The 14,817-nt window shown below is 36.1% G+C and overlaps 1 protein-coding gene across 10 annotated transcripts in view; it reads left to right on the top strand.

The window, feature by feature from the left end:
- CSNK1G3 (casein kinase 1 gamma 3) overlaps positions 1-12,919 on the top strand; it is a 144,701-nt gene extending 131,782 nt beyond the window's left edge. For 8 of the 10 annotated variants that reach the window (XM_064275819.1, XM_064275809.1, XM_064275831.1 and 5 more), the window contains 3 exons: positions 1,211-1,317; positions 1,839-1,862; positions 12,842-12,919. In XM_064275819.1, the coding sequence (XP_064131889.1) occupies positions 1,211-1,317; positions 1,839-1,862; positions 12,842-12,896 (186 nt within the window). In that variant the 3' untranslated portion in view covers positions 12,897-12,919. Of the gene's footprint in view, positions 1-1,210; positions 1,322-1,838; positions 1,863-12,841 lie in introns of those variants that run through there. The other 2 variants (XM_064275825.1, XR_010319223.1) reach the window with 2 other exon arrangements.
- Positions 12,920-14,817: the final 1,898 nt, after the last annotated feature.

Below are 14,817 nucleotides of genomic sequence, written 5' to 3'. Positions count from 1 at the left end.
AACCAAATTATGTTCAATATAATTACTTTTAAATGTTTTCAGAAAGGGGGAAAATACAGAGAAGAATGTCCACAGCGGTCAGCATAATGACAGACGGGGGAGTGCCTGTGCCCCAGAGGCAGAAAGGCAGACTTAGATGTATGAGTGTTCTTTGGTGACTCCCTGGGTTGCCTCTACAGATCGTCAAGGCATTTTCGTGTTTTCAGCCGTATGTACAAATGTGAAGTTGATTTCTAAGTACTTGGCCCACATAGGATAGAGGAAACAGAATTTCCATTATTTTGAATTAACCCAGAAATATTACTTTTCTTGGGGTGGGAGAGAGGGGCTTATTTCTCCACACTAGAATATAAGGTCCACAAGGGCAGGGATGTTTGCCTCTCTTATTTACTGAGATATCCTAGGTACCTAGAACAGTGTAGATCCTCAGTAAGAACTTTTGAATTAATTTTTAGAAATATGAGATTGTATAGAGCCTCTGGTATTCTTTAGTAGTGAGCTATTAAATCTAGTGTCATTAACTTTTTTTTTTTTCTTATAAAGAGACTAGAGAATAGCTAGGAGAAACATCAAAGATGATTCTTAGAATTTAAGCTTTGAGGTCAGGCAGATGGTAGGTCTTTAAATAGAAATAGGAACCAAAAGAAGAGTAACAGATTTAAGAGGGAGGATGATAAATTTGGTTTTGAGAATACTGAGCTTGAGGTGTCAAAGGGAGATGTCTGTCTGACCAAAGATGTGGGTGAGTGGTTAGGCTCGGGGAGTCCTTTACATGGAAGTGATAGTTTAGGTAGAGACCTGAGTGTGGTTACAGGTTGAAGCGAAGGCTCTGTCAGAAGGCGAAGTACTGAATTTTTCAATGAGTAGTAATAAATGATACAGAAAGGTACCAAAGGAGATGGGTATACAGAGACCACTGATTGAGACACAAGTGTAGGAGTTAATCTTAAAAACCAGAAGGAAAGAGTCTGAAGACAGAAATGTCAAGATGGAAAGAAAATTGAAAAAGCTCGTATTGGATGATCTTGGTTGTTAATAAAATGCTAGACTTCTTAACTACATTCAGTTACGAACAACTACATACTAATTGTTTTATGTTCCTCATGTTAGCTTTCTAATTTGAATACTTTAAACTTAATTATGTTTATTATTATATAACCTGTTACGTAGTACATATATATATATATATACTTTTTTTTTTTTTTTCCAGGTTGTAAGTTCTACAAACGGGGAATTAAACACAGATGACCCTACTGCAGGACGTTCAAATGCGCCCATCACAGCCCCTACAGAAGTAGAAGTGATGGATGAAACCAAGTGCGTATTCATTTTGCTTGTTTTAGTGACATTTTTTTCTTAAGCTCTGCATGTGTGAGATTTATAGTCATGTACAATTGCAGGAAATTTTTTTCAAGAATAGGTGCATGCAGAAGTGTTTAGTGATTTTTTTTAGGTTTAAGATAGTGCTACTTCAGTAAATACTTCAATAATTAAAAGTTGTTTTTTACAAACTGCTCAAATTCTTATTTAGAATTAGCAGCATATTTTTAGCTTTTGATTTTTAAGAGTGTTTATGCATGGAGGTTATGGCTGTATGATAGACATTCATTTTTTCTGTAAGCATAAGAATAAATAAGTATTGATTTTATAGTATCCTGCATGCTTTATTATTAGTTTTAAATTAGCTTTTTTGTGAATGTAAGTTACAGTATGGCTGCTTGGAGAAATTAAGCATGAAAAACAATGTGATCATTTCAGTGTGGGCCGTTTTCTGATGATCTCTCTCTCTCTCTTTTTTTCCTTGTATTTTTTTTTTTTTTGTGTGTGTGTGTGTGTAGCTGCCAGAAAGTGTTGAACATGTGGTGAGTTTTCAAGTGTAGGCAGGCAGAAATAGCTCCATTAACTGTAATTTCAAAGATTTAGAACCATTTTGTATTTTAAAAAACAAACCTCTCAATGTAGTAATTACAATTGGTTTATTCAAAAGTATTTGATGTCATTACCATACGCTGTGAACAACAAGAAATAATTGCTCAAGGAGCTCTTTTGCCTGCTGCAACTTTTTTGCTTCAAGTGATAGAGATTTGGGAGCACTTCTTAAATGAGTAGATGGTTCACCGACCCTGCTTGTGCTTATGCATTTGTTGTGTAACACAGAGGCTTTGTTTGCTATTTTAAATAGAAAGACAGGTTTTAGAGTTTTCTTTTCCCCTGTTCGAATATACATTGTTGCCTGCCCCCTTCTCCCCCCAACCCCAGTTTACTAGCCGATTATCATTGCCACTGAATATACATGAGAACTTTTATGATAAACTGTAGTGACATAGCATTATGAAAAATTCTCATCTAAATAAAAAAAAAATTATTTGCTGATGTTGTGAAAAATAAAATTCCTGTTAGTAGAAATACGAATTGAAATTATTCTCTAACATCTACTTTTAGTTGTAAAGCTGTGTTTAAAATGCTTAGTTTCAGGACAATTTTGAGTCAGCCTTAAAAAAAATTGCTTAAAGGTTTGAAATGGTTAAAGTGCTCGGCTGCTAACTGAGAGGTCAGAGGTTCGAACCCACCAACAGCTCCAAGGGAGAAAGCTGTGGTACTCTGCTTCCAGAAAGACTGACAGCCTTGGAAAGCCTATGAGGCAGTTCTACTTTCTTAGGTAGGGTCGCTGTGAGTTGGAATAAAGACGATGGCGGTGGGTTTGGTTTTTTGGTACTCCTATCCAAAATGAATCTTATATAATTTCTAAAGTAATGTTCATTTACTAGATATAAAATGAATAAACTTTTGTGACTATTTCTTTTTAAAGAGCAATGGTCAGTTTTGATTATGGAATTTATTGACACTATGACTCAGTTTAGTGGATTTCAGGATATAATTAGTAAGCTATATGCTGCTGTACATTTAAAAATAAACAATGGCTTATGCTTATTTATGAATTTTAGGTACAATCCTAAGCTCATTTATAAAAGTAGGAGGCAGAGTGTGGCAGATCAGAAAGCACATGTTCTTTGCAGTTAAACATAGATTGTAGAATCCTACTTCTGCCACTTCAGGCTTGTTTCTTTTTCTGTAAAATGAGGCTAATAATATCTGTGTCATAGGTTGTCGAAGAGATTAAATGTGATAAAGAACAAGTATTTTGTCTGGCACACGGGGGTGTTCAACATCTATCGTTACCCCTGTTTATTCTCCACTTCCAGCTGCCAATGGCCTTTCTCCTCCATGTTCTTCCGAAGCTTGCGCTTCTTTCATCAGTGTCCAATGGACTTTGATACCCACACCCTTCACTAAAACTGGGCTGTTCTATGTTTGCATCCTCCTAAAGACCTGCTTTCAACCAAATCTATTACATTTATCCATTTAACATTTACAGTGCTGAAATTCCAGATACATCTGATGTTGTCCTTGCCCTTAAGTAAATTACAAACTAGCGGGGGGGATTGCAGTTGGATTAGCATATATCTGTATATGATAAATATGATGAAAAAGGTATAAACAGAGCTTGTAAAGAAAAAGCTTACTTCCTGATAGGATGATCAGAGATTGCTTTATGGAGGTGGCTTTGAAGAATGGCATAGTAATTTATTTAGGTGGGATGAACGTGGATGTATATGTCTCATATGGTTCGGTCTTTATTTGTAGGCATTGGGGGATGAGAAAGGAAGAAATGGTGGGAAGGCTTTTCCTGAAGGAGAGGCTCTTTGTTGTTTAGCGCATCAGTCTAGACTCCTTGGCAAGGTGGCCCTTCACCTTTTCCAGCTCTGTTTCCCTCCATTTTCTATTCTGAACCCTATATTCCATTGATTCCTTAAACCTGCCTCTGTATATATTTTCTTTATCTACTCACTACTTAACTGTGAAACTCTTGGAAACGAGGACGCTACATTTTCTTCTTATCTATAGTGTGTAACACAGTGTGCCTCAATAAATGATTACTAAATAATTGACTCTTTACCAGTGTAAACCCCTGCTCCATTTTGTAGTCAAGCTTCTCAGAAGTGTTTCTTTTGAAGGAGTATGAGACAAACTCTTCTTCTATCATTTTATTATAACTGTTCTTGTTAAGAGCATCAGTTACTTCCATTATCTCTAAATCTAGTAGTCTCTTCAGATTGATCTTCTAGTAATATTTTCGGGTCTTTCTTTGCTCATGTCTGTTTGTTTAGCAGTGTATCCCCAGTGCCTAGCTTGGCACATGGTATGTACTCAGTTGATTTTTTTTAAAAATTGTTTTTGTTCAAAACATACACCAGTTCAACATTTTCCACATGTACAATTCAGTGACATTAATTACGTTCTTAGAGCTGTGCAACCATTCTCACCCTCCTTTTGCGAATTGTTCCTCCCCCATTAACGTGAACTCACTGCCTTCTAAGCTTCCTGTCTGCCCTTGCCAGTTGCTGTTATCAGTTTAATCTCATATAAATAATTTTTCAAAAGAGCATGACGTTCCAGGCAAATATTCTCAACTAAATAAGCTGACCCATTTGGTTTTAAATAAGACTTAAGGGAATATTTTTGATTTAGAGGTTAAAGTTTCACGATTATCTCAGGGCAACAGTTTCGGGTTTATCCAGCCACAGTGGCTCCAGAAAGTCTGGATTCCATGAGAATTTTTAGTTCTGTTTTGCGTTGTTACCCTTTTGATCAGGATTCTTCTGTAGAATCTTGATCAAAACGTTCATTAATGGTAGCTGGGTACCGTCCAGTTATTCTGGTCTCGTGGCAAAGGAGGTGTTTGTTCATGGAAGCAATTAGGCATACGTTCCATTTCCTCCTCTTGGTCTTGACTTTCCCCCTTCCTTTCCTGCTCCAGGTGAATAGAGACCATTTGTTATGCAATTGGTCCTCTAGATCTACAGTTTCTACATCTGTGGATTCAACCAACTGTGGATTAAAAATACTTGTAAAAAAAAGTCCAAAAAACACAATTTGAATTTGCTGTGCACTGAGCATTATGCTGAATCTATGCGAATGGAATGTTGTGTAGGCATACCCTGCTGTAGCCTCCCACCATTTCACAGATCCTCAGTCTCTCTCTAGCAGTCATTGTTTGAGCATTGTTTGCCTCAAGTCCTGTCATTATTCCCTAAACAATACAGTACTGTATAACATCTATTTAGATAACATTTGCATTGTTATTAGGTATTATGAGAGATGATTTTAATGTATAGGCAAGGATGTGCATAGGTGATGATACGCAAATACTATGCCATTTTATATAATGGACTTGAGCGTCCTCGGATTTTGGTATCTGGAACCAATCTCTTGTGGATAGCAAGGGATGACTGTATCTTGGATGGCTGTTTATAAGCTTTTAAGACCCTAGGCATGATGCAGCAAACCAGAAGGTTGAGCAGAAGAACTGAAAATAATATTAGATGAATTACGTGGAATTCCCATGATGCCATGACCTTAAACCTCCATACCAAAAAACCAAATCCCATGAGGTGTTTGGTTGTAGTTAAGCAGACTCAGCAGCTGCTCTCCCTCTCTCTCTCTATTTTTGGCGAAAGCTCAGTTAATATTTGCTGGATGAATGAATTCTCTCAGTCTTTTTTGTTGAATTCTTCTCCATCTTACTCAGTGTACCAGTTCTTCAGATTTCAACCTTAGGCCTGTTCTCATCTCACTGTTAATTACACTTGCTCTCTAGACAATCTCATCCATTCCCATTGCTTTAAAAACCATCTTTGTATTGGTAACTCCCAAATTTATGTCTCCAGCTTACTCTTCTCTTCTACTCACAAATCCAGCTGCTTATTTGGCATTGCCATTGAGATGTAGCTGAGATATTTTAAACATCATGTGTGGAAAACTGAATCTTTGCACCCCCTCCCTGCCTCCACGCACACCCCCTACCTTGTTCTCCTCCCTGGTATAACCCCTGTCAGTGAGTGGACCTTCTGTTTATCCAGATGCTGAGACCAGACATTTAGATGTCTGGGACACTCACTATACCTGAGCCAAGTCCTATAAGTTTTGTTTTAGGGAGAAAGACATCTCTCAAATCATCTGCCCTGCTGTTTTCTTTGGCTCTTAGCAAGGTATCTAGCATATAATAATATAATAGGTTTTCAGTAAATACTTGTTAAGAAAAAAATGAATGTATGGATATTGAAAAAAAAAAAGCTTTACAAAAATGTTTTCATTTTTCAAGTGAAACATTTTGTGTTTTTGAGAGAATAAATATTTAAATAGTAATTGAAAAAAATTAGTGCATAACGCAGTGCTGTTATGCAATAGCTGTATGTATTACTATTGTGTAGACTTTGAGATTACAAGCTTGAAAAAACTGTTCCTTTGGGGATTGACCTTATGCAGTGAAGACACCAGAGATAACAGATACTCAGATGTGATTATATAATTAGAAGCTAAAATGTAACTTAAAAAAAGACAAAACCAAATCCACTGTTCCCGAAGTCCAAACAAATAAGCAGAAAGATTCTTGTGCTTCTGTCTAAACTGGATGGTGAGGGTTGGGGGTGGGGCACATTCTTACCAAGGAGCTCCTGTTAGAATGGCCTTCTCAAGAAGCTGGTGTGATCTTTTGATTTGTTAGAAGCTCTTTAAAGCTGTCGTATCTGATATCATGAGAAACTTTATGGCATAAAGATATTTATTGCAACATGTTTTGCATGATGTTCAACATGATTAAGTCATATTGTTGCTTTGGGAAAGAGGCAACAATTTAGACTTTAAAAAGAAAAAACAAAACCAAAAAACTAGGTTTATTTAGAGCAAAACGTCCAGCTGCCTGGATGTAATTAACTCTGCCCCCAACAAAAATGGCGGTAGTATATACTGCAGGTTTGAAGGCAGGCTGCTTGGATTCAAATCCCAGCAGCATGAGATGGAGCAGCCTTTCTGAGCCTCGAGTTCCTTCTCTATAAAATTGTGTAATTCGTAGTAGTTGATTCATACTCATAGTACTCTTAGTGATATTGTGAGGATTAATTGAGATAATGCATAAAAAATGCCTAGACCATTATAGTAAGTGGGTATAAATTCTCAATAAATTGGAGCTATTAGTGCTTGTGTTATTAGGTGCTACTTATTTTCAAGCTCCAAAACAAAAACCCATTGGAGTTGAGTCGATTCTGACTATAGTAACCCTATAGTACAGAGTAGAACAGCCCTATAGGGTTTCCAAGGCTGTAAATCTTTACAGAAGCAGACCGCCACATCTTTTTCCTGTGGAGCAACTGAGCGCTTAAGCCGCTGTACCACCAGGGAACCTTATGCCTTGCATAGGGTTCACATATTCCTTTGCCCTTTTCCACCCCAGTTTTAGACATACGCCTCTTCATAATGTTAGTGGTTAAACTGTAATTGTTTGATTTGCTTTACTTACTTGTTAACTTTTCACTAGAGAAGAGAGCCCTTAAACATCCCTGTGGTGCTTTGGAAGTGTTTGTAATAGTGTCCTCTAACTGTACATAGCTCCTAGTTTCCTAGGTGATTGAATGAATAATTGAGTAACAGTGTGGTCCTACCTTCAGATCATGGGTTTAAATCAGATGATACAGTAATATTTCAATGTAATTTAGCTTTTGATTCTTTACAGTTCATTTAGCTGCTTTAACCTTACCTTTTTTTAGTCAATATAACTTAAACTAAATGTCTGAAATTTTTTAGTTTGGAAAATACTAGTAAAAGATTTAGTTTTTCAGATGTGCTCTCTTTTTTAACTGTAAAAGATTTATATATTGATTTGTTGTATTCCTTTTACTACAGCTTTAGTGCATTTAACACACAAGATTTTTTTTAAGCCTGAGAGAATATCAAAGTTTGATTTTGAGATCTGCACACAATAAAACCCAAAAGCCAGACTTGTTGCCATCAAGTCGATTCAACTCATAGTGACCCTGTAAGACAGATAGAACTGCCCCATTGGGTTTCCAAGGCTATAAATCCTTAAGGAAGCAAACTGCTACTCTTTCTCTTGCAGAAGAGCTGGTGGGTTTGAACCCCGACCTTTCAGTTTGCAGCTGAGTGCTTAACTAGGACGCCACCAGAGTTCTTTTCTATGCATAATAATAGTATTCAAAATTTGAATAATCTCCAAGTGTATTATTGTATTTGATGGAGTATGGTAGTGTTTGAAAATTACTTTAGCTATTGTTGATGTACCTTGCTTTAAGCAAACATGATACATTAAATGACAGCAAGGATGGTGGTGTTAGTATTATAAAAGTATTCGTATATTCTGTAGAGCACCAAATGCTTCTCAATATTTATATATAGACAATTAACTTTTCAGTTACTTGAGTGGGCTAGGTAGGAATTGCTTTTCTTTAGAAAAACAGTAAGTGAATTTAAGTAGATGTTCAATCAAGAAATATTTTTGGATGCTAGGTAGGTGCTAAGTATTTTGGGGTATGAAGTATTTAATCATTAAAAGAACCTTCGGGAGAAAAGAGAAACATAAGTGGAAAATAATGGATAGTACCGGATTAGTGTGAACAAATAGCCTGGAAAAGTCTAAAGCAGTGATTCTCAAGCTGTTTTGAGAATTATGAAAGACCCCAGTGTAGAGCTGTCCCATAGGGTTTTCAAGGCTGTAAATCTTTATAGAAGCAGGCTGCCACATCTTTCTCCCATGGAGCCTCTGGGTGGGTTTGAACCGCTAGCCTTTTTTGTTAACAGCCAAGCATGTTAACCACTGTGCCACCAGGGCTTCTTTTTCTAAGACCAGATTATTTATTGCTGAAATTAACTTGTCCACAATATCTGTGAGAACCTCTGTATGTGCCAGTTCCCAGAATCTTTGCTATTATTTGCAGTTCTTATGACTAATAACTGCTTTTCCCCCTTTCACCTGTTGTACCAAGTACTAAAATTACTTTGTGTTTTTTTGTGCCTTCACTCATATAAATTGAAGACATGGAGCCCATTTAGTATCTGTAGTGCTCAGCTCATAGCACTTAGGACCAAGAGACGATTAGAAATGGTGAAGCAGGAGGGCTGACTGGGCGGTACACCTAGAGAACAGTGGTTCTTAACCTTGGGGATTCAAACTCTTTAAGGGCCTGGTATAAAAAAAAAAAAAGCTGCTTTTCCCTAGAAAGCCTTACATAAAAATAAAAAACATTTTTTTTTTTTGCCCTTAATCTAGGAGTTAGCTGCATTTATGAGGCAAATTTCATCAGTTTCTGAAGTTTTGGGGTTTATGAAGTAGCACATCATTTATTTACTCAATAAATATTTAATGAGTACCAACTTTGTGCCAGTTTATGGGAATGTCTGCGAGCAATCCCTTATGAAACTTACATCCTAGTTTGGAGGCAGATAAACACAATTTCGTAATAGTGTAAAGTACTGAGAGGAAAGTAAAACAGTCCTGATAGAGTGGCTGTATGGGGTGACACTATTTTGGATTGAGTACTTAAGGACAGGAGACAGTTGAGATGAGACCTGACTTCTTAATCTCCAACACTGTAAATCAACTGTTCTGGTAATGATTTTTACCTTAAAAAATCAACCACAAGTTGTTTGAGTGTGTGTCATATAGCTTATTGTCAAAAATGAAAATGACTGTTAGCCTACCAAATGTTTTTTTTTCCCCCCTAGAAACTCTAAAATATCAATTTACTCGTAAGTGTAAGTAATTATACTTCTGACAGCATATCATTTTGAGCATCTCAGTTTTTTCTGTATTTAGGTGCATTCCTAGCATATAAAGCAATGCTGCCCTCTGGTGGCAAACAGCTTAGTGTACTGGCTTTTGCAATCTCTTTCAAGGGTTTACTCTTTTTGGTTTTTTTAGTAGAACTTATTTCTGAAACAATCAACTAAAACCAAACCAGTTGCCGTCTAGTTGATTCTGACTCACAGCGACCTTATAGGACAGAATAGAACTGCCCCATATGGTTTACAAGGAGCACCTGGTAGATTCAAGCTGCCAACCTTTTGGTTAGCAGCTGTAGCTCTTAACCACTACACTACCTGGGTTGTCTTTTTTAGATTGTGTTTGAATTTAAGAGGCCTTTACCATGAAAATTCCTTTGAAAATCTTTATTTAGTCTCAGACCCTTAATATGATTTTCTGTGGCCACTAACACTTAAATGCAGTTGAAGGGCAGGTTACATAATAAATGGGAAGCATTCAAGTCCCAGAACTGAAAGCAGGTTAATAGTACTAGAAAAACAGATCACACGAGGTGAATTGCCAATACAAGCATGGAAAATCCTGGACTTTAACTTGGTTTGCATAGCCCTCAAAACACCTTTTGAGTAGAAATTTCTTAAAAGTATATCCATTGGAATCTGAAAAGAAAAATCATGGTATTTAGGAATAGTGAACATTATTAGCAGAACTTTAAAAAATTCCTTTGAAATATGACCATATCCTTTAATTTACAATTCTGAATTTTTGGCCTGCTTCCTCTAAACACCAATTTTATTATGTTTCACTTTTTGCCGTATGGACACTTTTCTGAACCCATAATCAAGTCTTTGATTCTTTCCAAAGTATTGGTTTTCATCTCTTAGAGTAACTTGACATGAAATTTTTTTTTTTTTAGAAAATTTATATAAATGAGAGTTACATAAATGCAAAAGCATCAGAGTTAAAAATAAATTTCACGTATTTTTCTAAATAGAGGAAAAAAAATTGCTGCATCCTGAATCTTTTGATTTTGTAGTAGCAGCCTCCTAACTGGGTAGTTAATTCTTTCTGGTAGCCACTTTAATGAGAGTAAAATTCAGAAAGATTGATAATTGCACATATTTCTAGTTGAGTCTTTATCAGCTGATATGCAAAATTTTTAATTACTCACGTTTTATGTTCTAGTCACTAAGTGCTGTTTGAGTGTACTTAAAGAAATGCAATTACATATTTTGGTTTTGAATACCCCATCAAAATAATCAGACCAAACCTGTTGAGGTTGAGTCGATTCCGACTCATAGATACCCTATAGGACAGAGGAGAGCTGTCCCATTGAGTTTCCAAGGCTGTAAATCTTTCTGGGAGCAGACTGCCACATTTTTCTCCCATGTTGTGACTGGTGGATTCAAACCGCTGACCTTTTGGGTTAGTAGCTGAGTGTTTAACCACTGCATCACCAGGGCTCCTTTGAATGCCCCACCCAAAACCAAACCAAACCCACTACTGTCAAGTCAATTCAAACTCATAGTGACCCTATAGGACAGAGTAGAACTACCCCATAGGGTTTCCAAGTATGTAAATCTTTACAGAAGCAGACTTCCACATCCTTTTCTCTAGGAGCGTCTGGTGGGTTCGAACTGCTGACCTTCTTTAGCAGCCCAGCATCTAATCACTGTGCCACCAGGGCTCCTAGATGCCTCATCGTGGTTTTATAATCATGACAAATCATAATAAATGGTCTAAAATTATTTTTGGCTAAAGAGAATGTGGTTGGACAAATTGTTTAATTTAATTGGGTAAGGTGAATTTCTGTTGTATTTGTTTCACAGAAAGCTATAGACCATATTTAGCAGTTGTTTCATCATCTGTAATCTTTTGTCTGATAGGACATTTGAAGCCATATGGTTTTTATTATACTTAGCTTAAAAATATTGAGTTAATATCCTTTTATGAATATGAGTTGATATAAGTTACGGGAAGATCCTCATAGATCATATTATACAGTCTTTTTATTGGCAGCATTTTGATGATGGATTCACCATATATAAATATACCTTGCTTTTATTACAAAATATGATTTACACACGCACGCACACACACACACACACACACACACACACTTTCAGTGGACAGCCAGCCATGCCTGTTCCAAATCAAACTCAACCCTAGGAATTAAAGGTGACTGTTTGAACGTTTTCTTTTTTTTAAAAAAAGGAGCTTCAGTCTATGTGGTAAGTCATTTGGGATGTTCTGATAGAGTGCCTTTCTGAAAAGGGAGAAAAGGTGTACCTTTTATGAAGGAGTGCTAGACTTTTACACAGACTTCTGTGGAGCTGATTAGAGCTGATTAGTGATGTCTCATTTAACTCTTTCAGCTTCCACCAGCCTCAGCATTGTTCTACAGCAGCCACGATGTGTTATATCTTCTCAGGAATGGAAGAATTTGCATGAGGGAGACTAGCTCTCTCAAGTATCATATCTAGATTTTTTTTTTTTTACTTTGGAATAAAAATCAGGGCTGTCTTCATAGACAATAAAACTGAATCATCGAACCCTGATTATTTTAAATGTTAATCACAATTTTTACCTTAAGTAAAATAAGGTTGAGGAAATTCTTCTAAATAATTAAAAAAGGGCTAACTTGACATTCTTTTGAACATATTTCCTCTCTTAAACTTGTGATTATGGTAGGAAAATGCTTGTAGAAGAGTGTATTTTGCATTTCTCTTTTTCCTTTTGGAATCTAAACTGATTCTTAGTGAAGATAATATCCCCCATGTGAGGATCGTTATTGCATTTCTAACAATGGCTTTGACAATCGAAAGTAAATAGCAGAGAGAAAAGGAGAGAATACATAAGACGAACTTTATAAAAGCACACCACTTCTGGAAGTGTTTGAGCATCCTAAATAACATGTGGTGGGTCAGTGAGGGTTCAGGACTCCGTAGCTCCTCAATTAGTCTTGATGCAAAGCTTTTTCAGTTAAGTGGCTCTTTTCTGATGCTGCACAGAATGTCTTGCTATTCCTAAAAGTCACATTGATGAAACATGATAGTGATAACTCTGCCATAGTTTCACTAATATGTATGCTTTATTGGTGTGTCCACTGATCGTCTTGCACTAGCCTGTTGCTTTTTATGACCATTTAAATTAATGTGGTAGATTTAGCATTACTTTGTGACATTTTAATACTTTTATAATAAGAGAAGTATTTCCTTCCATCTGCAGGTGCTGCTGTTTCTTCAAACGAAGGAAAAGGAAAACTATTCAGCGCCACAAATGACTTTGGACATAGACAAACCATGGGGAGTTACTTATGTGTTCATCTGCTGTCTTGTGATTAAAATCATCTCTGTAGTGACCACATATATTTTCAAGGACTGACTCTTAAAAACATCATACCTTCACACGTCATTTTGCGATTGTCTTACATTCGTATTTTTTTCTAATTTAACTTTTATGGAAGCTTTAAAGTTTTGTCAAAACATGAGTGCTTTGCCCATCAATGAAAGGAATGGACCAGTTTGGTAGTACTGATGAATACAGTTCTATAGAACATTTTGCAGAAGCTCTTCTGTTGTAGAAAGCATACAATATCTTAAATGTCAGCCAGTTTTATACCTAATCTGATTTTTTGTGAGTTCTGTCAGAGCATAATCAAACGGGAATTTTCTTGCCAGTGGATAATGCAACAGAGAAAACAGTCTCCCAAATGTTTAAAAGAAGTGATTCCTGAGAAGTTCATATTTTGTGTGACATCTGCATTGATTTCAGTATTACTGATGGTACTGCTATTCATGAGTCATATTAACAATCTGTGTGAAATCATGGTACAGTCACTGCCCAGAGGTACTGAGGAAAAAGCTCTATGGATTCTGCAGATGGTAGTGATAAAATGAATCACAAGTCATGCGGTTTATACAAGTTCTGCTTTTGTTGCACCACTATGTGAAGTGCAGTGTTGCAGACGTGGCAAAAGCGCTTATTAAAAAATGCAAAATATTTGTATAATGTAACTTTATGCTTCCAGATAATAATGTATGTTAGACAGCAGGAAATGAATCCTTTGAGAAATGGGATATGTTGGAGTTTGAAAAAATAGACTAAGGGGAAGAAATAAATGTAAACCTCACTGAAATGTATTAAGGTTGAAGTCTAAGGTGACCCCACTGAGACCTAGTGCTGAATGATTACATTCTCCCTTAAGCAGAAAACTTCGGATGTGCCATGCAGTGGTGTTCTGTTTATTAATTATTTTGCTCTTTGATAACAAAGACCCCGAGCAATAAAAATTGGGTCACTCTGTTCCCTTTGTGCACATTAGTCTCTTGTATTCAACTTTGCTGGTTCTCTGGAATTTTTTTACTGTTTAGCGTAATTGTGATGATTGAAAATGGTTTTAGAGAGGATGGGTCAGGTGCTTTGCCTCCATAGTCTTTTGAAGTGCCTGTATATGAACAAAGTAACAGTTCTATGAAAATGGAAACCCATTCCACTTTTCAAGTATGCTTTGTTTTAAGCCATAAAAGACACAGTGTACTTTTGTCACATATTAACTAGCCAGAATTTTCAAGAAGGGTTAAAACAAAATGACTGGCTGCAAAGATGATTATATTGTTCAAATCTCATACTCACCTTTCCTTTATAAATTGTCACTTATTCCTTCCATTCAGTCCCTTCTTTGTCTGAGTGCATGCCTCCAGGCATGCTTATTTATTTTTACTGTCTCAAGGTAACATTTGAAATATGTATTAAAGTAAATAAATCCACATTTTTGATTTCATCATTGCATTTACAGAGATTTAATTGTACTTTGTAATTTATTATTATTTTTATTAGCCAAAAGTTCAATGCATTGTTTTTGATGAATTAGGCATCTGTATGAGCACCATGAATCTGGACATTGTTTATCAATGTTGCTATGAATACTATGAATGATATTTTTAAATTCTTGATTTTAAAGACCTAGAAAACATTTGTTGTATAATTTGGTCAACAGTTTTCCATTCTATTTGTATATTGTCATGATGTCTTAAACTACAGGAGTTAAATACTGAGTTTTTATTTTTGTTTGCTTTGAGCAAAGTAGATGGTTGTTTTGGCCTTTATAATGTGAAACCACTTCATCTTTCTTTACAGTATTTGACCAAATTTGTGTGTCTATGATATTTGTAAATACATGCGATATCTGTTTTTCTTTCATA

This window comes from Loxodonta africana, chromosome 2 (assembly GCF_030014295.1).
Source record: "Loxodonta africana isolate mLoxAfr1 chromosome 2, mLoxAfr1.hap2, whole genome shotgun sequence".
Lineage (NCBI taxonomy): Eukaryota > Metazoa > Chordata > Mammalia > Proboscidea > Elephantidae > Loxodonta > Loxodonta africana.
Note: the sequence above shows the minus strand (reverse complement) of the source record. Positions and strands in the feature narration are given on the sequence as shown.